This window comes from Spea bombifrons, chromosome 4, assembly GCF_027358695.1.
Source record: "Spea bombifrons isolate aSpeBom1 chromosome 4, aSpeBom1.2.pri, whole genome shotgun sequence".
Taxonomy (NCBI): Eukaryota; Metazoa; Chordata; class Amphibia; order Anura; family Pelobatidae; genus Spea; species Spea bombifrons.
In genome coordinates, this window is record NC_071090.1 from 74280416 (window position 1) to 74306920 (window position 26505).

The following is a 26505-nucleotide window of genomic DNA, read 5'->3' on the forward strand; positions in this document are numbered from 1 at the left end:
AGTTTGAAGTGTGACTACTTCACAAAATGTATATATAGATAAATATGTCATAACGCTATGGGATGTATAGTGTGTGTTTGTATATAAATATAAATGTGGATTTATGGTATTAAAAGCATTCATAATAAAACATTTCATATTAATACTATTTCTGGTAATCTCTCCCATTACAGAGTGGCAGCGTGTGTTTGTACATGTCGGCGGGCTATTAGAGCAACGGAAGAAAATACGTAAGTTCATGTAACAATTAGTAGAATGTTTTAAAAGCAGAGTTTCTCAACCTGTGTACTTTCTTGCTTCGGGGGAATTTAAGGGGAGCTGTCAGCATGACAGCTTTTGCTATAATATTTATTTATTAAAACTACCTTTAGTTTGTGCTTTTGGGTTTTCACTCAGTGTAATTATTTCGAGGAAATTTTAAAAGGTTTAACTGAAGGAAGCTGGGATCTGTTTTATAGGCTGGCAGAATGTTCTAATTTTCTATTAGTCCCCTCTCTTTTCCCAACCAACCCAAGAAAAGGCGTTGTGAACTAATCAGCAAATGAGCCGCTCAAAAGGAGTGAAATAACTTAATGGGCTAAGATGGACTTTAGTGTTTGGCTGGAAAATTACATCACTAGTGGTGGACGGACACATGTTGAGAAATGTGGATGGTATCCCTAATACCTTTATGCCATCGCTCTGCTTTACCATTGCTTCAAAGAAAATACCAGCACCAAAAAATGAATGTCTACTCATATTTTTAGGCATTTGGTGGTATTGAACCAGTATATGTATTCATCACATGATCATTGACTTCATGTCACAGTGTGCATAGGACAGATGTATTTACTTATACCAGTTATGTGTTGCTTCTGTAATTGGTTGGTATACTGTATCTGCCTAACTGTTCAGAAAGGGAGTGGTATAACACTGAAAATTCAAGCTTCTTAAACGGAGCCTTGTTAGAAAATCCCAGTTATTGCACACTGACTGAGGGGTTAAAGTGAGTAACATCAGCCTCAATGCTGCTCCAGTAGCTGCAGTGTTTGTGCCAGTCCCTGGGCTGTGCCAAATGCTAGGTACTGACAGCACATCCAGTCCTCCAGACCAACTCCTCCTTCCCTCTCCAGAGCTCGCTCAGCCAGTCTGATTAGCAGCAATGTCCTCTTCACCTCTAACCAATTTTGCAGAGCTTCCGGTCCTTGAAGAACCTCATCCCGGGGTCCCCATATCAGACAGCGCAAGGCAGCCTTGGCCTGCCCCACCTGCAGTCTGTCTGATGGGCTGTGCTGCAGTAGAAGACCAGCAAGGCGTCCTAGTCCACGAGAGTATGGAGATCGGCGTGGCACAGCTGGCAAATCCCGTGGACCATACTCTCTGTCCTTCAAACCCCCATCCAGAAAAGGATTAGGGAGATGTAGCATCTCATAGATGAGAATACCTGCCTGGAATTCATCACTCCTCCTGTACTGTGTTGCTCCCACAATCTCTGGAGCCAATCGTGATGGATCTCCTAAACCCTGTGGACGCCATGCTCCTTGGCTCTTCAATTTAGCTTGGTTAAAGTTGGTGAGGAGAAGGCGACCTGCACATGTGGACACTGCTCTTTGCTCCACAGTGCCATGCTCACTCTGGTCCTCTGTGGCATTGCTACGACAGCAGCTACAGCCTGACTCACTGGGCCGACAGCTTGCTAACAGCAAGTTGTCCAGCCTTAGGTCACAATGCGTAATGCCTTGGGCTTTCAAGTGCTCCAATGCGCCACACAGTTGGAGCAGCAACAGGCATACTTGGCGCTCATAAATCTCCGGCTCTCTGCGATGCCGAACTTCCCCCTCCCGTACAAAGTCTGCCAGTGTCTGTCTCGGAGGTTCCCTTGTGATTACCACCACCCTGCTCCGACGTTTACCCAGAGAACCCTGGTTCATTGATGCAGACGGCTTTTGATTTTTATTAGGTTTCGGCTTAGATTCTGAAGAAGCCGAAATATCTTCATCTTCTTGTTCTCCCTCCTCTTCTTCTTCTTCTTCTTCAGACACAGTAGGGTCCTCCCAAGGAAGTAAACGGGCAGGCACTTCTGCCAGGAAATGGCCGCAGTCCTGTTGGATGTTAAAGTGTTCCGAGAGGCCTTGTCGCACTGCCAGGCAATGGTAGTATTCCCGTTGGGCCTGCTTTGCTTTGTTTCGGCAGATCTGGAGAGATCAAAAGATGTAGTCAATAAATGCAGAGGCAATGAAAGCTGTGACTTAGAACACTTACATTCATGGCTGGACCTGGCACTTTAAAGCCAGCAGCTGCCAAATGACGTACATGCTGTCCCTGGCTGGATGCATGCAGCAGAGTGTTACATTCTTTTATACGTTGGTAGCATGTGGCTGCACACAGCAGGACCCGATCTCCTGCTGGAGCGGCAATATCAATAAGTATGCGGCTCTAATGGCCACCAGCCCACCTGGCATTTGCCCGTGAGCCAGATGGCCAGTCCGGGCCTGCTTATAGCCAAACTTCACAACTTTATATTGAAACTAACGGTCACATTTAAACGATTAGATTTCAAAACAGATCTCTTAGCAGTTATACAAACATACATGGATTTCTGGTTTTGAAAACACAAGAGAGGACTATGTAGTCTGATTTTCTACTATTATCTACGAATTGTATAAAAATGCACGCGTACTTCAGCAGAACTGGGAGATGCTAATATAGTCAGGAAATGTAAACACTGATGGGTTAAGCATAAACTTATTCTGAATCCAACACAAGACCAACGAGCGTTTAAGGTCTAAGTCTTTAGATCAGGAAAAACTGGCAGACTAGATGGACCTAATGTTTCTTATCCGCTGTCAAATTCTATGTTAATAGTATAGGTAACTGTAGTTTAGTATGGTTGGCACAAGGTTCAATGGTGAAATAAAATAGTTATAAGAAATTATGCATTTACCATAGCTTTTTCTAATGAATAAAACAAATGGTAGTCAACACTAAGGGGATGATGCTTGAAAATGTACTCCAATGTTGGGAGCAGTTCTCCATTGCACATTCCTGTTGTTTACATAGCTGTCAACAGACATTTTTTGTCATGAATGTTGCACTTCGTAGATATTATTATTGTGAAAGCACAAAGCACTCACTTCTGAGATACAAGTTTTAAAGTACCACCTCACCGCATTGGAAAAACAGTAAAAAATGATTTTTTTTTTTTTTTTAAAGTAGTAGTGTCCAGCACCTCAGGAGTTGGATTACCTTCACAGAATACAGATTACCAGGGTCCCGTGCATATGACGCGCGGTAATACACTGCATCTCCAGCCTGGCAGCAAGGTGTTGGGCTGATTAGGCGAAAGTCAGGCCAGCTCTCCAGTCCAAAACTTATTGGCTCTCTCTGGCCTGCCATGAAGACGTCTTCGCACCGGGCATAAAATCTGCGTAAGGCCTGAGTCTGTAGCTCAGCAATCTGGCTTCCACTCCTTTTTGTCTTCTTAAGAGAGTCTCCCGACTCGCTCCCACCTGCCTCCCAACTTCGTTCTGTGTCATAGGTGGGATTTGCAAGGTTTAGCGGGTAACTGGGTGTCTTCTCTGGGGTGGCCTGGCGGGGTGTCTTCTTAGGAAGAGGAGGAGGTGTAGGATGTGTTTCTGGGTCTTGTGGGGGGCTCCCACCTAGAGTTTGACGAGGTTGCTTGTATGGTATCATAGCAGCACGAGACTTTCCTGCAGGGACAAACAGTTTAATTTGCTATGTTATCTCATTAAATATAGGACCGTTCCTGTCTTTTTAACTGTAACGCTTATTTTGCCACAAGCACACCAAAGATTATTTACCGTCACTTCTACCGTTATCTTCTAAACAACTTCTGCCATTGTTTCAAATACTAATCCTCTATCCTCTTGCTCTACTATGCTGTCCTTTTTCTTGTTCTTTCTGTATAACTGGCTAAACATGCAGAGCGGCATTATATCCAGGCATATCCAACATACTGGCCTGCAGGCATGTGGTACGCTGTTGTTTAAGGAAACTTCCCACATTCCAGAGTTAGTGTATACATTTTTGGATGTCCCTGGCAGGTTGAGAGTGATTTAGAAATTGGTCTACACATTCTGGTGTGTGCTAAAAGCATTAACATTCATTCGCCCCACACAATTAGTATATAATTTATCTCACACTGCCACTTATCTATGAAACCTTTATAATATATATACACGACAATGCCCTTGACGTATTAAACATAGCCTATTAAATCATGTTTACATAACTTCGGCGCATTTTTAGATGTCTGTTGGTTTCTGGGAAAGAGGGTGTGAATTAAATTATTCTGTTGGGTCCTGCCAAGAAAGGGGGTTAAGTGAGAAATCATGAGCTGGATCAGGGCAAAGTCTTTGTTTCTCTGGGACGGGGCATTTTTAATAGGACAATGGCCATAACAAGTGCGTACTGCAGGTTTCAGGCAATGGGTTGGACTGTGATGAATGACTGCCTTATTGTACAATGTTCTGCAGGTATCTAGAAGGGAAGGGATTGCAGAACTAATCAGTGGTTCTCACCAAGGTTGGTGTATGTCACACCTCCAGGACTGCAGTCAGAAGAGCAGTCAGAAGCAGTGCCAGGCTCGTCTCTGTTTTGCATCTCAGCACTAACAGGTGGAGAGACAGTGTCTGTGCCAATTTGTTCATCAGGAGGTGGCAATGTCCTGGTTGAAAACCCAGCTGAAGGAGTGTCCTGTGCAGATGAATCGTCCGGGGTACTAAAAAAAAAAATTAAAGAAAAAGTCTGTTCTATGAATGCCCCAGCCCCACCCAGCGTGCTTTCCTATAAAAAAAAAAATGCCAAAATCAAATTACTAAAAAAAGGGGGAGAAGGCATGGTAAAAAGAAATACGTAAAGGATATATACTTGGAGAATAATTAAATAAAGGAAACAGAAAAAAAGTGAGATAAAAAATTAGCTGTAAATAGAAGAGGAAGGGATTTGTATAACAACATTAGAAGAAAGCTGAAGAAGTGAAAGCTGGCAGGAAATAAAATACAACAAGCATGATCTCACCGTGTCCTGTTACTGACACAGCTTCCCATTCTCTGACTTTCATGAAGGGGGTAGCAGTGAACTCTGACTTTACCTGTATGTTTATTTATGAGGGAGTGTCCCTAGGCACCCAACCCTGTAACGGCTCAACGCTGACATAAACCCCCCTCCCCCGCCCCATGAAATGTAAGATAAGGATATGAGGGAGGGGAGAAGAACGTGTCCTCCTACATTTACAAAAGTAAAAACACACCTACTGGAATTATTATCGTGTGGATACATGGCAGGGACAGCAAATCAGTATATTACAGAAAAAGAAAAGAACGCTAGGAGAACAGAGCAAGGTGCTCAATGATATAGACTTAGAGGAATAAATATAAGATTGCACAATAAAAAATGGATACAGTCAAAAGGAGGGGAAAGACAGAGAAAGTTAAAATAATAGAAAAAGGAAAAAAAAAACTTTCGTCATCTGGTATCTTTCGTTGCTTGATATGTCACTCTTTTTACCTGCTAGACCTGGTTTCGGTGCATACACTATCTTGTGGGCTGCTGGCCAATAGCTCTTCCTCAGGTCGATACATGAATACAATGGCAGGTTTCTCTCCAGGTTCGCCCCGGCTCTCGCTAAACCACTGGTGATGCTGAACTGGTGGTGGTGGTAGCATGTGAATAACTGTGCCATCTAGCCCCAACAGCTTGCCATCCTCTCCTCTTTCTTCACCAGCTCCTTGCCCGCTTCCCTCTTTCTTCCTCCTGAAAAAGCTCTTGAAGGAGATCCAGCGGCGCGGCTTTCCATCAGCTGGTCTGCGTGGCTGTGTTGAGCATTCAGTAGGTGAGGGACGATTTGTTCCTGTAGGTTTGCCACGGGTTGCAAAATGTTTGTGTAGCATGCTTGCGTGATAAGGAGAAGAAGTAGAGCGTGGTGGTGGGAAAGGTGGCAGGGGTTCTGTATTCACAGGCACAGTAGGGCTATCTTCACTAGAGGGTGCGGAAGAGGTCTTGCTAAAGCTTAGGGTCCCCACTTGTTCACTTTGCAATGGAAACAGGGACTTGGGTCTCCCAAGCGAACCTTGATGAATACAAGCATCTGGTTGAGGCTCTGGAGGACGCTGCTCCTCATTCGTAGTAGGTTCCAGAATCACAGCCTCTGGTGGTGAACGAGGTGGGTGAATGGATGCCACAATTTGTGACAGTACACGGTTAGCACTCTCCCTGGGGCAGCTCGTGACTTCTGGAGTGGTGTCCTCCTTGGGATCCTCTTTTTGCTGTCCTTTAGCAGGGGTTTCTATCTCCTCATAAGTATTGCTGCTCAGGCTTGAAGTCTGCCTTTTTTCTTTGTCCGGTGGAGGTGGGAATACTCCTCCAGCACCAACAAAACTGCGGTAAATAGCTAGGTTATCATAGGCGCTAGGATTTATGAGGATTGGCACCTTGTCAGCACTCTTGCAGCTGTGGGCATACTCAGGTTCATCATGAATTATTATAGGGAAAGGAGGCATGCCTGCATTATTGTAGCTGTTGAACTTTATCTCTGACAGGTTTGGTGAGCGGACAGGTACAGTGTGGGCGCTTAGTCCAGCAGTGGGAGAGGTAGGGGCTGACTTGTGACAGCTTCGTTTTGGGGCTTCCACAGCATCTGTCTTAGCAAGCTTTTGTCGGGGGCTTGTGCTGGATGTCCACACCTCCTGATAGCGAGTGGAGCTTTCTTTTTTCAGCCTTGTGCTGGGTAGGGGTGGACCCTCTCCGGCCATAGCAGCCGACACATCAACTATTGTGTATGGTTTACAGACAGGCTGCTCTAGGCTCACAACACTATATGGCTTAGCTTGGGCTATAGCTGTATCTTGGATTGCTTCTTGTATGGTTACATCCTGAGTAACATCTTCATTTTTTGCTGATGACATCACACCGTTGCAAAAGAGTCCCCCTGATGAAGAAGAAGAGGAGGTGGAGGGAGGGCAAGACAAAGACTCAGATAATGACGGATCAGGAGAGGGGGAAATAGCAGTCACATCCCCATCTACATCACAGCCATTTAAAATTTCATCGTAGCTATCATCATAATCCACAGCACAAACCCTCTGTAATGACTTTTGCCTCAGCGGCACAGTATTCCATTTCTCTCTCCCTCGAAAATGGGCAGGCACTGGTGAGAGGCTTCCCCCTTGGAGGTTGGCAAAACGTGGTTGTCCTCTCATGCGAATTTCCATGGCCAAAAGTTCCTCATCGCTCTCCTCCCAGCTTTCCCTCTCCCCTGTCTCTGCCTGAAACTCCTCATCCCAGCTCTCCTCACCACTGGAAAACTCTGGATAACAAAAGCGCCCACCATCTCTTCCAATCACTGCTCCTTCTTCCCCGCTCAGTGCCACCCTTCTCTCAGTTTTCTTTTCTCCCCCTCCTTCATGTCGGCTTCCAGAGAGGCAGCTAGCAGATGGCTTTCTCTCTAAGGAGCGTCTGTAACACTGGTTAATTCTACATAAAAAAGTCTCTCGGGCTGTGCCTTCTGGGGGTGGCAGATGAGATGAAGGACTTCCTAAACCTGCTATTTCCTTCAGTACTTCGGTGAGACCGCTACTGTCCATGTGATTATTGTTGGAAATCACCTGTTCAACTCCTGCGTTGTTATTCGCTTGATCATCACCGCACACCACTGGTGGTGTTTGGCTATGGATCCGAGTCGATGTTGGAGGTGCCCTTGCTTGAACCTGTGCAGGATGGCAGACAGCTCCATCTACTGCCATCATGGTGGGCTTGACAGCTATGGTGGGCTTCTTGGCCACAGGGGGCCTGAATCCAGTTGTGGCACGTGGCCTTTGGCTGGAGTTGACCTTGGCATGATTTGCTCTGTAGGGAGGTGGAGGTGGTGGAGGAGGAGGAGGCTGACCAGTATTGCCTCTCCCAAGAGCTGCCAACTGGTGCTGCCCTTTGGGTTGAAAACAGTTCTTGCACTCTCCTGGTTTCCAGACATGCTCTGTGAATGAGCCGCAAGCTGACATGATGGTGGAGTCTGTAAAGCATGGCACCGGGGCACAAACAGGAGCCTTTGCCTTAAAATCAGATCTTCAGATGGCACCGGAAAAATATGTCCTCACATTTCCTAACATCTTCAAATATCTGTAGGGAGGGACAAATGTGAGAGATCAGCACCTGCTTTATTCACATATAGCTATACTACATAGATTAAATGCACTCTAGAACTCTGAAAAGGCTGATATGTAAAAGGATAATTAACAATGTAATGAGCTGGTTTAGTAATAATTTATAAGAAACATCATGTCAGGGGAGATTTCTCTTGTGAGACCGATTCAGACATAGGGAGTAAACCCTATGTGAATGTGGCCTTATTATTTCAACTGTGGTGTTATCTCTATACTGTACAAGTATACTTCACTATGTGCATAATAATTTTTTTTATAGCATATTATAAATAATACATCATCTCCCATATTATCATACAGTTTATCCAGAGAGAGAAACTGGCAAACTTCATCTGATCTATATGTTTCAAAACACGCTTGAAGGAGCCACTATCCGACGTAAAGCACACTACTTTTGATATTAAGACCTTGTGCCATCTTAAGAGAAAAAAAGCTGCTACATGAGCTCACTGTACCAAGCTTGAATATACTGCTATAAATAAATCATGTGAGTGTAATTTCCAGTACAAAATAATCTCATTTTGCCCTTTTTTAAATAACTGGAATTTTCCATCCTACTTTTTCATTTTGTTAAACCTTAGTGTAACACCCCCCCCCCAAACCATATATCTTCTTTATTATCCATTTCCTGCTACAATTTGCCCCATATTCAGGATGAGGCCAGACCAAGCTTTTTGTACCAAAGCAGTATTAAACTGCTACATTCCACTATACACACGGACTGTCACAAATATTTTCTGCCCCTTTTGCATACATATTTAGTGGAATATGTCATCACTTTTTAGGAAGATATGTCACTTTCCCAAAATGATTTTTTTTTGTGTTAAATGTACGTTTATTAGAAACAAATATTTTGTGTATTACTAGGCATAGCCATCGTAACTTGTTTCCAGCTTTTGGATCCATGTAAATTTCACTTTTTCCTCCCCCCCCCTTTCTTTCTTATGGTGCTGTACATCTTTGGAGGCAGGTGGTGGCCTTTGTAAAAGACAAGGACAGGATACTAATTGATATGCTAGCTCTGCCACCTTTGACTCACAAATGTCAGCTTTCATTACAATTCTAAAACAATTAATCTTTTTAAGGTTTGAGCCATTTGTTTTGCAATCAAAATTAGTCCTGCTAAAAGCCATAGCAGTTCCTCAATGGTGCATTACCAGGTAGGCTTCAGAAATTAACTTTGGTGAATAGGTTCACCAAAGTATGTACCAGTGAAGCTATAACCTCCCTTATGAAGGGATGGATAAGGTTGTGACTAGGGTAAATATACCAGCACTGTGTCCTATGTAGGGCTGCAACTAACGATTATTTTAATAATCGATTAATCGGCCGATTATTTTTTCGATTAATCGATTAATCGGATAAAAAAAACAATATGCAAATTTTTCGTTTATTTAAAAGAATTTAATGAACTGGATGTTAAAAAACAACTTAAAATTTACATTAACATTCTTATTTTGTTATGATGTAATAAAAAACAATATTTTCAAAGTACAAGAACCCAAACACAATATTTATGAAACAAAATAACCCCAAACATTCTGAAAAGAGGTGGACTATTACTGTTCAAGAAACTTTGCCCCAGCACTTTGCACTTTGCACCCAGCACTTTGCACCCAGCACTTTGCACCCAGCACTTTGCACCCAGCACTTTGCACCCAGCCCTGGCACTTTGCACCCAGCACTTTGCACCCAGCACTTTGCCCCAGCCCTGGCACTTTGCATCCAGCACTTTGCACCCAGCATTCAGCACTTTGCACCAGCACTTTGCACTTTGCACCCAGCCCTGGCACTTTGCACCCAGCACTTTGCACCCAGCCCTGGCACTTTGCACCCAGCACTGGCACTTTGCACCCAGCACTTTGCACTGTGCCCCTGCACCCAGTCTCTAACTCTGCCCTGCACCCAGCCCTGCCCCCACATTCTGCCCTGCCCCCACACTCACACTCTGCCCTGCACCCACTCTGCCCTGCACCCACACTCACACCCTGCCCTGCATCCCCACCCCCACTCTGCCCTGCACCCAGTCTCCCACTCTGCTCTGCACCCACACTCACACCCTGCATCCCCACCCCCACTCTGCCCTGCACCCAGTCTCCTGCCCTGCACCCCCCACCCCCACTCTGCCCTGCACCCCCACCCCCACTCTGCCCTGCACCCCCACCCCCACTCTGCCCTGCACCCACACTCACGAACCGCTCTGTGCGAATGGAGCCACTCGCACAGAGCGAACCGCTCTGTGCGAATGGAGCCACTCGCACAGAGCGAACCGCTCTGTGCGAATGGAGCCACTCGCACAGAGCGAACCGCTCTGTGCGAATGGAGCCACTCGCACAGAGCGAACCGCTCTGTGCGAATGGAGCCACTCGCACAGAGCGAACCGCTCTGTGCGAATGGAGCCACTCGCACAGAGCGAACCGCTCTGTGCGAATGGAGCCACTCGCACAGAGCGAACCGCTCTGTGCGAATGGAGCCACTCGCACAGAGCGAACCGCTCTGTGCGAGTGGAGCCACTCGCACAGAGCGAACCGCTCTGTGCGAGTGGAGCCACTCGCACAGAGCGAACCGCTCTGTGCGAGTGGCTCCATTCGCACAGAGCGATTCGCTCTGTGCGAGTGGCTCTGTGCGATCCGTGCACATAGACATGAAGAATACTTACCTCCGGAACGCGTCACATCCGTCACGTAGCTAGAAGGCGGAGACTGCAGAGCGTGTAGCAGAAGCGGGGAACGCTCGCGGAGGTAAGTAAAAGGAGCCGAGTGCTCCAACAACGAATTGATCACTCGATTAATCGATAACGGAAATCGTTATCGATGATTTCCGTTATCGATTATTATCGATTTTATCGATTCGTTGTTTCAGCTCTAGTCCTATGCATCCTAGGTAGTACATCCTAGCTTACACACTGCTCAATATGTTATTAAAGGAGCCATCAAAGGCACTTTATTTCATGAGAGTTTAGTACCCCCTTTTAAAATGGACCATCTTGCTCCTCCCCCATGGAATATGCAGTGTAATATAATGAACTTTGACTTTACCGAGAGGGTGGTAGAGAGTTGGGACTCGAGGAACAATATATTCCACCACTAAATCATGCCACTGAAAAAAACGAAACACATATATAAATAAGATGCCAAAATACCAGAGTAACGCGGTACGCGAGGATACCTTTGTTACTGGACTAAAATAATACTTAAGACAAGTTTCCAAGAGTTTTCCTCTCAGGTCTCAAGGAATACCTTTGCTTCTTTATGTAGCTATATTCAGTATCTGCATATGGTAATGTAATTTATTGTAATGTACATTGGATTAGCTGTATTAGTCCAGTAGACAAGATGCCAAAATACCAGAGTAATGCATTATGCAATGATACCTTTTTTATTGGACCAACATAATACTTAAAAGACAAGCTTTCAGTCTTCCTCAGGTGTTTCTTCAGATCTGAGAAAGAGAGGAAAACTCTCAAAACCTTTTCTTTACAGTTTACAAATAATTGCAGAGCCACAGCTAGCTCCTTTTTGCGCCTGAGGAAAGAATGGAAAATTGTGTCCCCTCCACTATTTTTTTCTTTTTTTAACAGAGGATATTTTATTTACACTGCCCTTATACACGCACACACACACACACACACACGACTGCCCATATAAACACATATACACACACTGCCCTTATACACACACCAGCCCATAAATACACACTGCCCTTACACGCTGGCTAAATACACACCTGTCTATAAACATGCATATACACATACACTGCTCATACACACTGTCTTTACACACACCTGCCCATAAGTACACATAAACTGCCCTTTCAAATGACTGCCCACACACACTTGCCTGTAAACACATATACACATACACTGCCCTTACACATGCCTGCTCATACACACACATTTCTCCTTTTCCATATTCAAGACATCAATTGCCGGTGCATAATGATTATGGGGCGTGTTAGCCGAGGTCTGAAGTGACTAGTTATGGGGAGATTGTGATCTCCCCAACCAGACATGCTCATCGGGCACCTGCTACCAAGTCCAGCTCATGGTCCCTGGGTGCGCACTGCCCACAGGGGGCACCGGATGAGCAGGGGAGGCACTCTCCCCCTCCTCTATAGATATGCTACTGTTTTAGGTGCTCTGTGGTGAATCACACCGCTGGCAGCAGTGTGATTCACCATGGGGCCTCTAGAACGAGGGGCCCCTGGGCAGCTACCCAGTGTGCCCATGTGTTTAGACAGCAGTGTGTCAATTGGTCCTAGAGCTGGGGATTGCAAATTCAGTGGGGGGGGGGGGAATAACCTGTAGCAATGCCTATGGTGGCATATAAATAGAATAGCCTCCCATCAGAAGTGGTAGAGACTAATACAGTGAGGGAATTTAAACATGCTACAAACTTTTCCTAAGCAGTGATTTTTTACCTACAGCACACAAACGTATATGCGTTAGTGAGGCTATACGGGAAGCTAAATGTTCACTTAAGCAACATTTACAACAGAAAAGCCAACATTCCCCCTCAAATAATGCTGTGGTCATAGGGAAAGTTATCCAGAACATGTTGCCAAACTCTCCCAGATTTGCTGTCCAAGCAATACAGTACAGAAACATCACAGTGTGGCAGTGCCCGTACTAGGTCTGTCATTTCTCTGTAGTTCTGCACATTCTACTGCACCACCGCCCCCAAAAGTATCATTTGTTCTTCTTGTACCCCATCTCAGCACCCAGGTTAATTTCAGTATTGAAAAAAAGCCTCTGCCTCATCAGCCCTGCACACCCAATTTTTATACCTTTAGACGATCTGTCTAGTATACAGAAGGACAGCGGTGGGTGGGGTAGGATGATCTATCCTACCCCACCCACCGCTGTCCTTCTGTATACTAGACAGTATTAGTCTTTACTTTTCCTTTCCTTCCATCCACTGCTTCTCCATTCTTGCCTAGTCGGCTGTTCTTTACTACACATTTCCTTTCCAGTGAGGAAGGAAGATATTAAGGTCTGGACCAGAGACTAACCCCCACCTCAACGTCCTGCCTCTGAATCACATATGAGTATAAGGAAGGCAACTCCCAGGCTAAAGACATTCAGAGTTCCACTATATTAACCCTCCAGTAGTACTGCTACATTAACCCGTCAGATGACTGTATCTGTATATCGCTCACACACACACACACAATAGCTAACAGAATAAGAACTGGTTACTCTCATTACCCCATATACTAATACAATACATATCAGAACACTAAACATCTTATAATAATAAAGTATTATTACAACACAAAGATATCCATTACACATACACCTCATCTAGTTGCTATGAGATGTACTAGCTTTGTACAGGTCCCAGAATATACAGCTATTATCCTATGTAACGGAAATCAAGACAAATTTCATATATCAGGCGAGACACTTACCTATATTATCCTCCTTATACACAGCTACTAAGACACATACATGTCTTAATACATAAACATCATGATATATGCACCCATCCCAAGATGTTTCTGATGCAAAGCCCCAAAGCAAATACATCAAGTTGTGTTGGAAGTTAAATATCTGCTGCCATCAAAAGCTTTTATCATCCCCCTAATGCCAACATATGAGGGCTATATAATGTACACAGTATTCAGACATGCTGCCTTTTCCTTTCCTCACTCTTATAATTACATTTCTAGCTTCCTTATTTACATCTATTTGTACTCTTCTCAACATGAAGGTGTCAACGACAGCATACAAACCACTTGCCCCCCTTAACAGACACCTGAATACGTCCTAATTCACAGGCATCATGTCTTCTTTCTCCAGATACCAGGGCACGTTCTCATGATTATCTTGCATATAGCCACCCGATGCTCGACAACATGCATATTTGAAGTATTATTAAAACAGGGATCACAGACCTGTCTACATGTGTCTGGCGTCGCCAGCAGGTTGCATGTGCATGCCTTTCAAGTTTGACAGCACCTCACATACTTCTCTGACAGAAGACAGGCTGTGAATGCGTTTGTCTATATGTGACAGTATATGTGTGTATATAGGTCCGGCCTCTCAGTCTTTCAGGCCTGGGAATGGTTACAGGAATGTTTGGTATGTCTGGGGGGGTCAGACTGGGAGCAGGGAAAGTATGTGCTATTTACAGGACAATATGGGGGGGAGGCTCACCGCCCAGTCACAGACCCCTAAAGCATCTTTTGCAAAACTTTAGTGTGCCAGAGACATGTAAAGCATGGTTTCCTTACCTAACCCTCTCGTACCATAAATCTATATTCAAATCAAGCTTTTTAGAGACCCACACAAATACACGCCATTCCCTTTTTTACTCTTTCACATACAGGCGAGCGGTGGAGATCAGTTTCATTATACTCTCCCATGCACAAAAGAAGCACATCATGTCTCCATTAACCCCTCTGGTGCCAGATTTACAAAAGCACTGCTTTAAATTACCATACCAACGCCGGTTTCCTGCCCCACTTCCAGATTATTTAAAACCATCCCCATAAGTAGAGCCTGCAGAAAACTATCCACTTTTATGGTAATTCCAGCACTTACCAAAATATGTAGCATTTAGCAGATCTCTCCCTGCTGAGCTGTCACACTGCACCGAGTGGCTGAAACGTATGTAACCGAGCTGTGTGACACGAGCCGTGTGTATGTGTGGCCTCTCTGTGTCTGTTTAGTTCCTATTCAGTGCGCCTGTGAAGGATCGATGTGTGTCAGTGTGTCACTATGTATAGTGCAGTCAGAGGGCTGTGGGTCAGATGTGTTGTGCGTATGATTTGTGTATGTTTGTTCGCTGGCCTGTCTGTGTGTGTGTCTGAATGCCAGCGTGCCTGTGTCTGTCTCTCGCTCTCTCTCTGTCTATCTCGTTCTCCCCCTGCAGGGAGTGTTAAGAGCAGCAAGCAAAGCATTTCCTGAAGGAGGAAGACACACATCCCTACCACATACCCTCTGCTTTACACACAGGCTGAACAGATGCATGTGTTATGTTGACGTCAGTAAAACAAGCATACTGCAAAGTATACAACATATGCGCACACACAGCCATCATTCCACACACAGTGCAGACCTAGGATATGTATAACACATTATAAGGTCCATGTGACTGACAGCCAGATAAAGGGGTGGTGGCAAGAAAAAGATAGAGATGCCTCAAAATATACCGAATCACCACAATAATTCTGATACGGATTCCCACTCAGCTGCCCTGAAAGCCTGCTTTTCCACTGTACCCCTTGTTTCTTTTCCATACTTTTTTTTTTTTAGACATATCTTAGTTCAGCAGTAGGTACAACATAAAACACACAGAAGCAGTCACTAGACCTCTGCCATCCCCTGTAAAGCCCCATCGTTTTCTGAAAGGCCCACTGCTCCCCTATCTATTAATGCATTCATCCTGTCATGCAGCATCCTCTTTATTCAGGCTTTAACCCATGGTCGCGGCTGTTGGTTGTCAAGCATTTCCCCCAACACCAGGATGCATCTGCAGAATTATAAACCATGGGATTTAAAGAGAAAACACAACAGAAAACGCATGATTCCTGATTTAGCATCCTATAACGAACAGTCCTAGAACTGCTAATGGTTTACAATGGTAGCTGTCACTTCTGACACTGTCAACATAATTCAGAGTGTCCCTTGTATCGGTGACACATAAAGAAGACATGCGGGAAAAAAAAGGAGTGTGTTACCGTTAAAATAAATCCACCACGAAGGGAAGCAAGTCATCTTATTTCCTAATCTCAAGGGAACAAAGCCTGGCATCTCCGAGAACGCAGCCTTTTTTCTGTAGAAGAATCATGGTATTCCTGTCTCACACAAAGAAACGATGCACGCTACAGAAAGGGGGGATCCCGAGGGGAGGATATTATTCCAGCTGATCATGTGATCCCTAGGGGATCCCCAATCCATTACAGATGGATCCTTTTCCACTACTAATGGACGAGTCATGCTATCCATTTAAACCCATCCTCTGGGACGGGAAGCAAATGCAAAAGTATTTCACATAAGAGGCCGGCAGCTTACCTAGAGAAGCCAGTGTTTGTAGTGCAGTGTCCTACGTACAGAAGGCTATCTTACAAAATACTGATTAGAGGCAAAGTAAACCCAAATTGGAAACTAGCTTGAAAAATAAAGGGATTTGGGTAAAGGTTAAAATGAGGTAATCAGGGTACACAGACATCAAATGCAGAAAACCAGAGAAACAAACAGACAGAACCAGACATTAAAATACAAACATATCCTTCAGATACAGGCATCTAACCACAGCAATTAACAAAAAAGAAGACGTGTTTACAGACCCAATCTTTGAATGTGCTGGCTAGTACTATAACCATACAAAGTCCCAACGGCTAACACACAAAAACACAAACAGCTAACTACACAAAGACCCTGAATAATGGGAAACCTAGGCACAGAATAGAGGGATCAGCGACACACAGACCCACAGAGATACATTTACTCTTAATCGTTGTTGAGCAGATGGATTGTGGCCCCAGCCCATCAAAAATTCCCTTACGCTGCACTATATTACAGTTTTAGTAAAATAGGCTCTACCCCAAAGTCCGGACTGCATGCAGCCCCCATGAAGAAATGTTTAAACACGGGTCTTTAGATTTACAGACCAGGGATCAAAATATTAAGATGTAAATCACATCTTCAAAGCTCCAAAACTTTAATATACAAAGCATATCTACAGCTGGGTATATAGTACAAAGTGCAGAACACAAAATGTGCTGAAACCAACGCAGACCCTGAAAGCAAAACCAGATCCTAGCTAGAGATAACCACAGCTGTAAATATTTTGGCCAGAGTCAAAACACAGATACAATACATCAAAATAGAGTCCTCGAAATAATAAATGTAAATTATCTGCACATGTAGCATATATACAGAATGCATAAAACTGACATTCACAACAGCTTCCACCTAATGTGATTAAACAATTGGCTAGCATATTCCTTTTCCAAGACACATGTATTGTCAACACAACTCTCATAAAAAGCTAACTTTACACTTTAGTTAAAAAAATAAAAAGTGTTAAAGGTGTTTTAAAATGAAAGCGCCAGCCATTATGTGCACTTTAAGGTACACGGCCCCTTTAAATTTTTGTGTGGTTTATTTTGCAAATGCATGAGGGAATTCTGCAGAATCCCCCCAAATTGACTTCCCTCCCCCCCAGCTTAATGACCTGCAGGAGATGCATTCCGCCGAATGCACCTCCCTACACGTGATGTACTCACCTACAGTCAAATCCAGCGCTGGCTCTGCTGAACGTTGCTTGCAGGAGTCTGTTTACACCCCAGTGCATATGTGTAAAGTCTATCTATTATTTCAATGGGAGTACTTTCCTGCCACTGATTGGCTGCTTACACTGTCAATCAATGACAAGAGTACTACGATTGACTTAATTGGAAGTACTGTACTGCCACTGATTGACAGCTTGAGCATCCAATCAGTAGCAAGAATATTTCAGATCACAGAGGAAGAATTAATATTTTGTAGAATGGCTGCAAATTCTGTGTCAGGTAGGTGTTTTATTTTTATTGAATCCTGTTTTAGAGGAATGGTTATTGTACTTGCAGCGTACTTTAATATGCATTCTTCTACAGTAGGACTATCACGGACGTTAGACGGTGCCTTAGAGCATTTATCTCAAGATTAATTTCCCATTTCAAGTGGAACAGGTTGCAAGGAGATATAAAATACATTTGTACACAGCATGAAAACGGTAACCTAACCGGTTCCCACCATATTAAAGTTGGAGGCGCCCACAAACATGGGCATAACTACACTGGATTTTCAGCAGACATATCTCAATTTCACATGTTCCAATGTATACACAGCCATCTATATTGCACCATCTGCACTACTTTCCTTACATGTGTATGGTCTTATTTGGGAGGCCTAGTCTGACCAGCGTGTTATACACTCCCAAAACTGTGTCCATACTATTTATTCTATATTACAACTAGTCTATCTTCAAAGGTCCATTTAAAAAACTGAGATGCCCCAACAATTTCGCTGGGGAACCAGTAGGGATATGTATCCATACAACAGTATAGTTACAAGTGAAAACATTTCTAGGAGCCAGGATTCACTGAAGATCTGTTATCTGGAATTTTTAAAATCCAGTTTCCTCACGTTTTAACCGTTTTTTCCCCCAATTGTCATAACTTAAATGCAGACTAACGTCCTCCCCAACGGTCAAACAGCCTCTTCCGTTGCCTGATCTCTTCCTTCGGATTTTCTGTATTTTTCAATTTATTCAGCCCTTTCTTCCGATCTTGCTTTTTCCAGTTAAGGTACGCCACTATCATTCAAAGTTATATTTTTGTATCTCATTCATTCGCTACTTCTCCTCTGATAACCTCTCTTAACACCAAAACACGGAATTGTGTCCTGAATAACCATCATCAGAAACCTCCAGCGTCTGTGCGCAGGTTGGATGTTCTTGGCCTCTTAGCTAGCCTACTTTGATCCTACAGAGTAACGAAAGTATCCTGGGATACGGTCTGGCAGCTTCATCTCGGAGACTAGCTCTGTGAAGCATTGTCTGCTGGCTTAGATCTGATGTTTCACAAGTTGCTAAGCAACCTATCCTTTTAAATAGTAGCTGTTTTTGGAAGTGTAAGCTCTTTGGGACAGGGGCCTCTGCTCCTGATAATAAGTTCTGTATGACTACTGTAGTTATTATACAAACAACCTTATTGTACCTCCCTTTTATTATAAGCATTAAGTATACATGTAGCACATATATGCGTATACATACACACAAGAGGCATGGATATGTGTTCAGACTGATTGGAGAATATGGGATGCGTGGACAGTTTTTTCAAAGCTCAATATTATAGATATTTGATTGTCAAAGGGGATGTAGACCTCAAACATGACACCCAGATCGTGAGGCGTGGTGGAGGGAGAAACCGCGAAAAAGGAGACAAGGAAGGCGAACAAGGTGGCGCAGAACTTCCGTTTTTGGCTATACTTATTTGGAGCAAGACATATATAACAGCTGTGCTGCCAAAGGTTAATAACCATCGCTGTGGTAGAAAGAAACCAAAATACCATAAATGAGGCAGCTGTTCACGAAAGGCCACATTCCAGTCATTACATGGCCAGGGCAAACATTATCTTTTCGTTTTGTGCAACACACACTATGTATTCTTTGTTAGTAAAGTCACTATAGCGCACACCGCAATGCAACGTGTTGGTGCCTTACAAACAATTATCACATCTTGTTAAGTCAATTAGGTAAATATTTTGAGTTCCTCTACATTACAAACAATGGCAATTATCAAGACTAATATATCCCATGTGTCACAGTGTCGCAGGACCAGGTAGGCAAAAAAGACTCGCGACAACACTAAATATATACTGGTGCATTCATTACCCTACCGGGGCAGGGGGGTGTTGACGGGCCAATCTTTGTGTGGAGTGCTAGCCTAAAACACAGCACAATATGTTTTGCTATATATGCAATCAGTGACCCTAAGTGGCACGACCTCAGACCCCCGTTTCCAAATGTTAGATACATTTTTCAAAAAAATAACAGTGCGTTCCGCTTATGACATGGCCAAAACTGGGTGTGACATCACAGTATTGTACTGACATGAATAAGGCTCCTTACAGGAAGTAGCCTATTGATCTGTAACTGCTTGTTGTGTATAAATCATATATTTAGGAATGCAGTTTAAATCTCAGATTATTGGAGGGCTGGTTTATTACGGGTTGTAAACCACTACTTACACAGGTCTTAACAACTGTCCCTGCATTTTACTATATGGTCAACCCATGCACCAATCAAGGGCTAAAACAACTGTCAACACTATAATTGGTATTTACAGGGAAAAAAAAAATGTTCTTTTAATGGTCAATAAGCACAACACGATCAGTTATGACATGTTCCCGGAACAGAAGCTAAAAAAGTTTCCCCAAAATAGGCCTACAACTACTGATGAAAAATATGAAAACAATAGGGTCAATGTTGTATGCTGCAGTGGGTGGTTAGAGTCATGTTAATATGAATGTAACAGACAGCAAGTTGGTTTTCACATTTTTCCAAGGGCTTTTATCCAGCGAATGTGGAAATGTTGAGCATTCAGATCATTTATGATTGCTTGTAAAACAAGGCTCACGGAAATCCCGGTAGTCAAGTAGCCATAACTCCTTTTAAGTTTATCGCTGGCACAAAATCTTTTTGTATATTTAATGAATATCTCAGAACAGAGAGAGAGAGGCATTCATTTTTTTGGCTAAAAAGAATGCAGAGATACATATAGAAGTAAAACAATATAGCAGGTAACATAGGAAATTCAAATTATGAGTCAGTAAATCTGGCAAACTTGTATTACATATTAACTTTCTGGTTGGCATTATGTCTAAGTGATACCTTGTAGATCACTGCAACTGCGCACACGGGCACTGGAGTCTTTAACAAAAGGTCCACAAATCTTCTTTATACTCTGTGGTTGTGAGAATGCCCATGGACAAACTGTGGAGAGAAAATGGGGGATGTGAATCAAACTGAATATCTAGAAATGTAGCACATCAGAGACAAAGCATGCCTAAGGCAATGTCAATACCTTGCAGAGACAATCTGGAACCCAGAGACAGCCCAGTACTTGTATATACTTTCATACACATCCACCCAGTAGACAGATGGAACAAACATACAAGCACAGTGGAGCTCTATCCAATACTCAAAGCCAGTAACATCAAACAAATACCAGCATGTGATCAAAAGACCTAATTATGCCATTCATTTTCCACCATCAATTTAAAAAGATGACCTTTTATTCCAGAACATAGTTTTATGCCCATCGCAAGAATGCTAAAGTGAGCGTATTGTAATAGTTACTTAATAGTCATTCTCATTGTACATAACCTTGTAGTACCAGCCTCCTGAACACTACACAACATCATCAGTGCTTGTAACCTTCCTCTGTCAGTCCCCCCTTGTTACAGCAACCTGGGCCTTTTTGGATATCCCTGGCCACCATTGCCAGTATCCTCCTCTATTCGTTTAGCAACAAGCTTCTGAAGCACCCAGGCAGAAACTTGGTCCAACAATGTACAGATATCTGTGTTCGTGAATGCAGTTTACTTAAAGTTCTCTCCAACAGAACTCCTCGCCAGCTGTTTCCATCCAATAAAGTAGACTACTTGTCTAAAAACAATAACTTTTTAACCTGAGCAGAACAATGTAAAAAGATAAAGATTTAAACCGGCTGGCGGGACAAATAAATCAACAGAGGCATTTATACAAAGCAATTGATGAAAAGAGATGAATAATCCACAGTGGATTACAAACCATCTCTAACAGATTTGTTATCTCACAAAACAAGGTTACGATGTATAAGTGGTGCTCAAAACACACCAGTTAATTCCATGTAACCTAAAAGTGGTATTCCTTGAAACACTTTGTCTTTTTTCATAATTTAAGCTTCTACCGTCTACAGAAAAATTAGTTATCTCCAAAGTTGTTATGGTCCAATAAAACAACCATAAATTAGCTGAGCAATACAGGAGGTGTGCAGTCTCTAGTAGCACATCATAACTGAATGTGTATCAGGGTCTATACAAGGGTGTCCAGCTGCTGCAGGACTACATCCCCCATACTCCTCTGCCAGCCACTTAGTTGAAAGAGCTTTATGGGAGATGTAGTCCTGCAGCAGCTGGAGGGCCGCAGGTTGGACACCCCTTGTCTATGACATACCCACCAAGCATGGGCATCAAATTAGGAAATATCTTCCACACACCTATGCACTCAATTGACAACCAGCTGTACATATGATCTTGGGTGCCACCAATATTGCATTGGATAATGCCTCCATGGTTAGAGAGGATACATGCGGCATTGCATCCTCTGTAATACAGACTACTAATTACCATCACTTAGTCCTGAGTGGTATTGATTGGCGAGGGGTGCCAGTGTTGTTAAAAGATCTCTGATTAGGTGCACTGTGTATCTCCACAGGCTCAGAACGAAATCTACTAATCCTATATACACATTTGAGGGACCAAGTGGGAATAAAGGGATATAGTTCACAGACAACAGCATTCAGACTGAGTGTATTAACATCCTAGTAGAACAATTACTAAGACTTTCTGATTGCAAAATGAGCTCATGTCAGCCTAGCGTTAACATACTACTGGCAGATGCTTTACAGTCCTAAGGGCTTTTTACTGCAAGCCCGCATGAACTAAGTTGGCTAGCTGACTGCATATGTATCATGCTTGATAATTAGCTCTCTGCCCTTGACATGTCTTTGGTTCAAATCGATACACAAGAAATTTCCCATTAACTGAAAATCACAGGGTAAGAATTCGATATACGGTATGTACCGCATGGTGAAATGTTGGGATTTGAAAACGACAGATCATCTTTAACATAAATTGGATGAATCGTGAAAAGCGATGGTTATACTACGTAACCGCTAACTTATTCATACTTATCAAGTCTGAAACAACAAATGCAAGAGTGCTATAAATTTAAGAGGGATAATTATGTCTAATTGTGTGTAATTTGTCTACGTATTAAAGGGACAATCCAGCCATCATATGCACTTTAATGTATATGATAGGAGATTTAAACAAATCTTTCAGCTATCTTCTCTATGTCCTATCTTTCTTTCATATAATAAAACTTCTCACATACTCCCGATGGCCGGCATCATTATTCTTAACTGGGTAGCAATCATTCTTAGGACATGGCCTAATATATTAATATTTTCCAATAAACAAATATAAGCCATGACGCTCCCATTTCCGAGGACTATTCACTTAGAGGACTGAAAGAAGAGGCTGCAGGAGCGTTTTCTTGAAATAATTAGGAAAGGCCACCTCCACGGAGCTTCTGGAACAAGAAGAGCTTAGCTGGCCCTGCATAATGTATCTGTAGATCAGTGAGATCTCTTCAGTCTCTTCATCTACTCTGCAACAGATTATACAAGGCCAGCTCAACTACTCTTGCTGGAGAAATAGAAAAGTGAAAACTTTCCAACCTCAGTGTACCACTGTTTGGGAATCCAAAAGTACAAGCATGTGTTTATAATGCTGCATTTAGTGTATATAAAAAGCACTTAAATTCAGCAGGGTAGGTGGAATAGCGCAAGAATTCCTCTGTTACACTGTGAGCATCTCTGTGGACTTCATCTGCTACCAGGCTTCACCTGTACTGTCCCATAAATACAATCCAGTCACCATAGCACCATTAGTATCATCTCTTTTTACAAACACATAGGGTGATTCTCCATATGCATTTAACTCTTCCCCCACCCCACTCCCTCAGTGATTTTGCATGCAGAAGTGTTCAGCCGAACATACCTTCCTACACGTTATACATCTTATTATAAATATAGGCCAATCCCCCCCCCCCCATTTAAATCTGGCAGCCTATAATCGGCATTTATAGATTATGGTTGACCTCCTACCTTCTATTGGAAGAATAAGGGAGAGGCCATCCCGTGATGCTCACCGTGCCTCTGTCCTTTTGCAGAAGTACTCCAAGAGGCCAGGATAATGCAGATGGATTCACAGAGAAAGAGAGGTGCAGAAATGATTTGTCCCCCTCTGTGAATACATTACAATATTCTGGCTTCCGCAAAAGAACGGAGCTATGGCAAGCACCCGGGGGACTGCCTCTCCATCATTCCTCCAATCATGGAGAACGTTTGTGTGGAGGCTTGGCCCTTTTGATGAAGCACTATGATACTGGGGAGAAGCGGACGAGGAAAGAAGACAGAAGATGCAAGAGAAGAAGCAAAGCTGAAGAACTGGTACATGGAAGTGCTCGGCAAAGGTGGTAAAGGAGACATTCAGAGCGAGCGTAAGAGTTCCATTTTCTTTAAAATGGCACCAAACTATAAGGATACAGCCTATAACACGGGGACAATACGGTGTTTACCTCCAGCTCAGAGAACGCTGTGGGGTATGTTCAGACTCTTACAGAGTTATTAAATATACATTCTTAATGAGAGGGAAACTATCCCTTTAACACATCTACTTCTCTGTTCTCTTTCTAAAGCCGCCTCCACAATGTAGGTTTGTTGAAATAAGGTTAGTTTCCCCTTGGCAGCTTCATGCTCTATTAGTGCCACCTCCACATGCGTCTTGATGATTAAATGTTTCTTCATATGGAAATCCAAATAATGTGCACCAATATAGATAAGCATACACTGAAACGTAAACAGCAATAAAAATGCAGCGGTTTATACAGATACCAATCATCCATGAAATGATCGTGGCCATGCAGTGCTTTAGAAAACGCGATGTTTAGGCAACTGCTGATGATGCCGTGCCGTGTTTTATGTCTGCATTGATATGTTCATTAATAAACTGAAAGGTGATGCCGTGCACGGTTAATGAACAAAAAGCATTTATTGACACAACAGTTCTATACAATAAAGCTGTAAAAAAACATGATCAACTGGCATCAAAGTGCCTACAAGGAAAATGCGCAGGTTCTCTCATCTACAATGTAATATCAACGTTCACACTCGGCGGTGTGATACTGGCGGATAAGCTGACACTTTGTCACCCACTTAGGCTTCAATTGCAGCACCAGCAACGCAACTTTTACCCGCTGGGCCATTTCTGGGGTGACCTCTGGCTTTCCCCAGTCATTTTTTTTTTTTTTACTAGCCCAGTGTCTCGGGGCTACTTCTCCTAATATGCAGGGCAGTTAAGTCAAGTCTCGCAATATTTACATTCTTGCTTTAACATTTTACTTTGCTAATTTATAGCAGATCCATATATTGTAGACACTCGGCCTGCACTACCGTAGGCAGAGTACAGAACTCTAGCAACGGATTTACTCACTAAAAAGCAAGCGGTCGATAAGTAGCAGTGTGATGAAAACGATCCCACGGCGTTAACTATGCATTAAGCAGGGCCAACTCTGGCATGCAGTAGGCGACATTGCGCGGGTGGCAACACCAGTTTAGTTAATAAACCCCTGTGCTTATGAGACATTATATATAGATGAAGATGATGCCCTCCTCGTGGGTAATGGCTAAAGTGATGAAAGATACTCTTGATCATCCATCGACGCATCTATAAATGGATAATAAAAATGCGTCACTATATATAGTGAACTGGGAAATGATACAAGGCAGTCAGGCACAACAGCTGCCTGCGCTCTCATACATCCTGACTCAATTCCTGCGTGGGATCACAACTCGGCCCCTCTCCAAAAATCAGACAACTCCTGTTTCATAATGCGAACAGGAATTATGATGGAACGTCGCTCCATTAACCCTGCTTCTACTGCACTCCAGCAGACAATCTGTCTATAGACTATTGTTCTATAGACTATTGCTCTGCCAACGCAGTGCTCAATCTCCTGAACATGCTGGAGTTCAGACGTGTCATGTAACATTTAACACGGAAAGAGGTTAAACTCACACTCACTAAGGGGGATGCCCTGCTAAACTCATCTGTCACAGCGGGTAACGAGTTAATGGATTATTCTTATGGAATGCAATGGAAACTGTATGTGAGGGTGAGGGGGGGAAAGGAGCGGAGAGACAAAAAGGAAACAGATGGGAAAAAGAGAAAAGAATAGGGGGATGATAAATGAATGGAAGGAGCAGAGGGGTAGATAACACAATATTTTCACGGAGGGTACATGCTGCACTGCCTAATATTATGGCTGTTAGGAACCTTAGGCATGCTTTAAATGGTTGCATACATTTCATCCTACTGCATGGTGTCCCCTCCCCGTAGGGCTTTCTTTCCATCTTTCTTCCCTGGCCGCCATACTCATGGTTTCCATAACTCACCCCCCCCCAGTAATTCCTAATGTCACCGTCACATCCCGCCCCCCCGGTCACACCCCCAGACTAACATCACTCGGTTACTACCAGAGATCCTAGACCGCCTGCCACTCAAGCAGATTGCGCAATGACCCCCCCCTCAGTGTCTGGCACCCACCTCGTATCTAGCTGCTCTTTGCCATATTCACCCCCACCATTCATTTATGTCGTTGTCACAACCCCAGCCTGAGCTTGTCATTCGCACACATTGTGTCAATCGGTCCCATCAATGCCAGCCCTGCACACAATCTGTCCATCTGTCACCAAGCCATATTCTGCTTACTCTGCCACACACCCCATATCTGTCACCCACGGTTTTCCATACCGCTCCTCAAACCCACCCCCATGTCTTCGGTATCACATGACATGCCCGATAGCTCGAACGGCCTACCTGACGTCACCCTACATGTTGCATCCAAAACCTTGTATCATCACCGCCTTCCTCCATAAAGCCCTCGGGGCGACCTCGGGACACTAGCCAATCACTGGATAGGTATGTGCCAAGAGTGTTCATACCAACGCGAGGCTTGGAAAAAGT

The 26505-nt window shown here is 43.5% G+C and overlaps 1 protein-coding gene across 3 annotated transcripts; it reads right to left on the minus strand.

The window, feature by feature from the left end:
* Window positions 1–739: 739 nt before the first annotated feature.
* Window positions 740–26444, minus strand: PEAK1 (pseudopodium enriched atypical kinase 1). Of its 3 annotated transcripts, none has more exons than XM_053465164.1 (6): window positions 26359–26444; window positions 20543–20644; window positions 5509–8115; window positions 4521–4720; window positions 3226–3689; window positions 740–2174 (listed from the first exon to the last, which is right to left on the minus strand). In XM_053465164.1, exons 3-6 carry the CDS (start codon window positions 7995–7997, stop codon window positions 1002–1004), a joined length of 4326 nt encoding a protein of 1441 aa, XP_053321139.1. In that variant the 5' UTR covers window positions 7998–8115; window positions 20543–20644; window positions 26359–26444; the 3' UTR covers window positions 740–1001. The 3 variants fall into 3 exon arrangements, with proteins under 3 accessions (XP_053321139.1, XP_053321140.1, XP_053321138.1); XM_053465165.1 differs by lacking the exon at window positions 26359–26444 and adding an exon at window positions 26086–26219; XM_053465163.1 differs by lacking the exons at window positions 20543–20644; window positions 26359–26444 and adding an exon at window positions 14704–14987.
* Window positions 26445–26505: the final 61 nt, after the last annotated feature.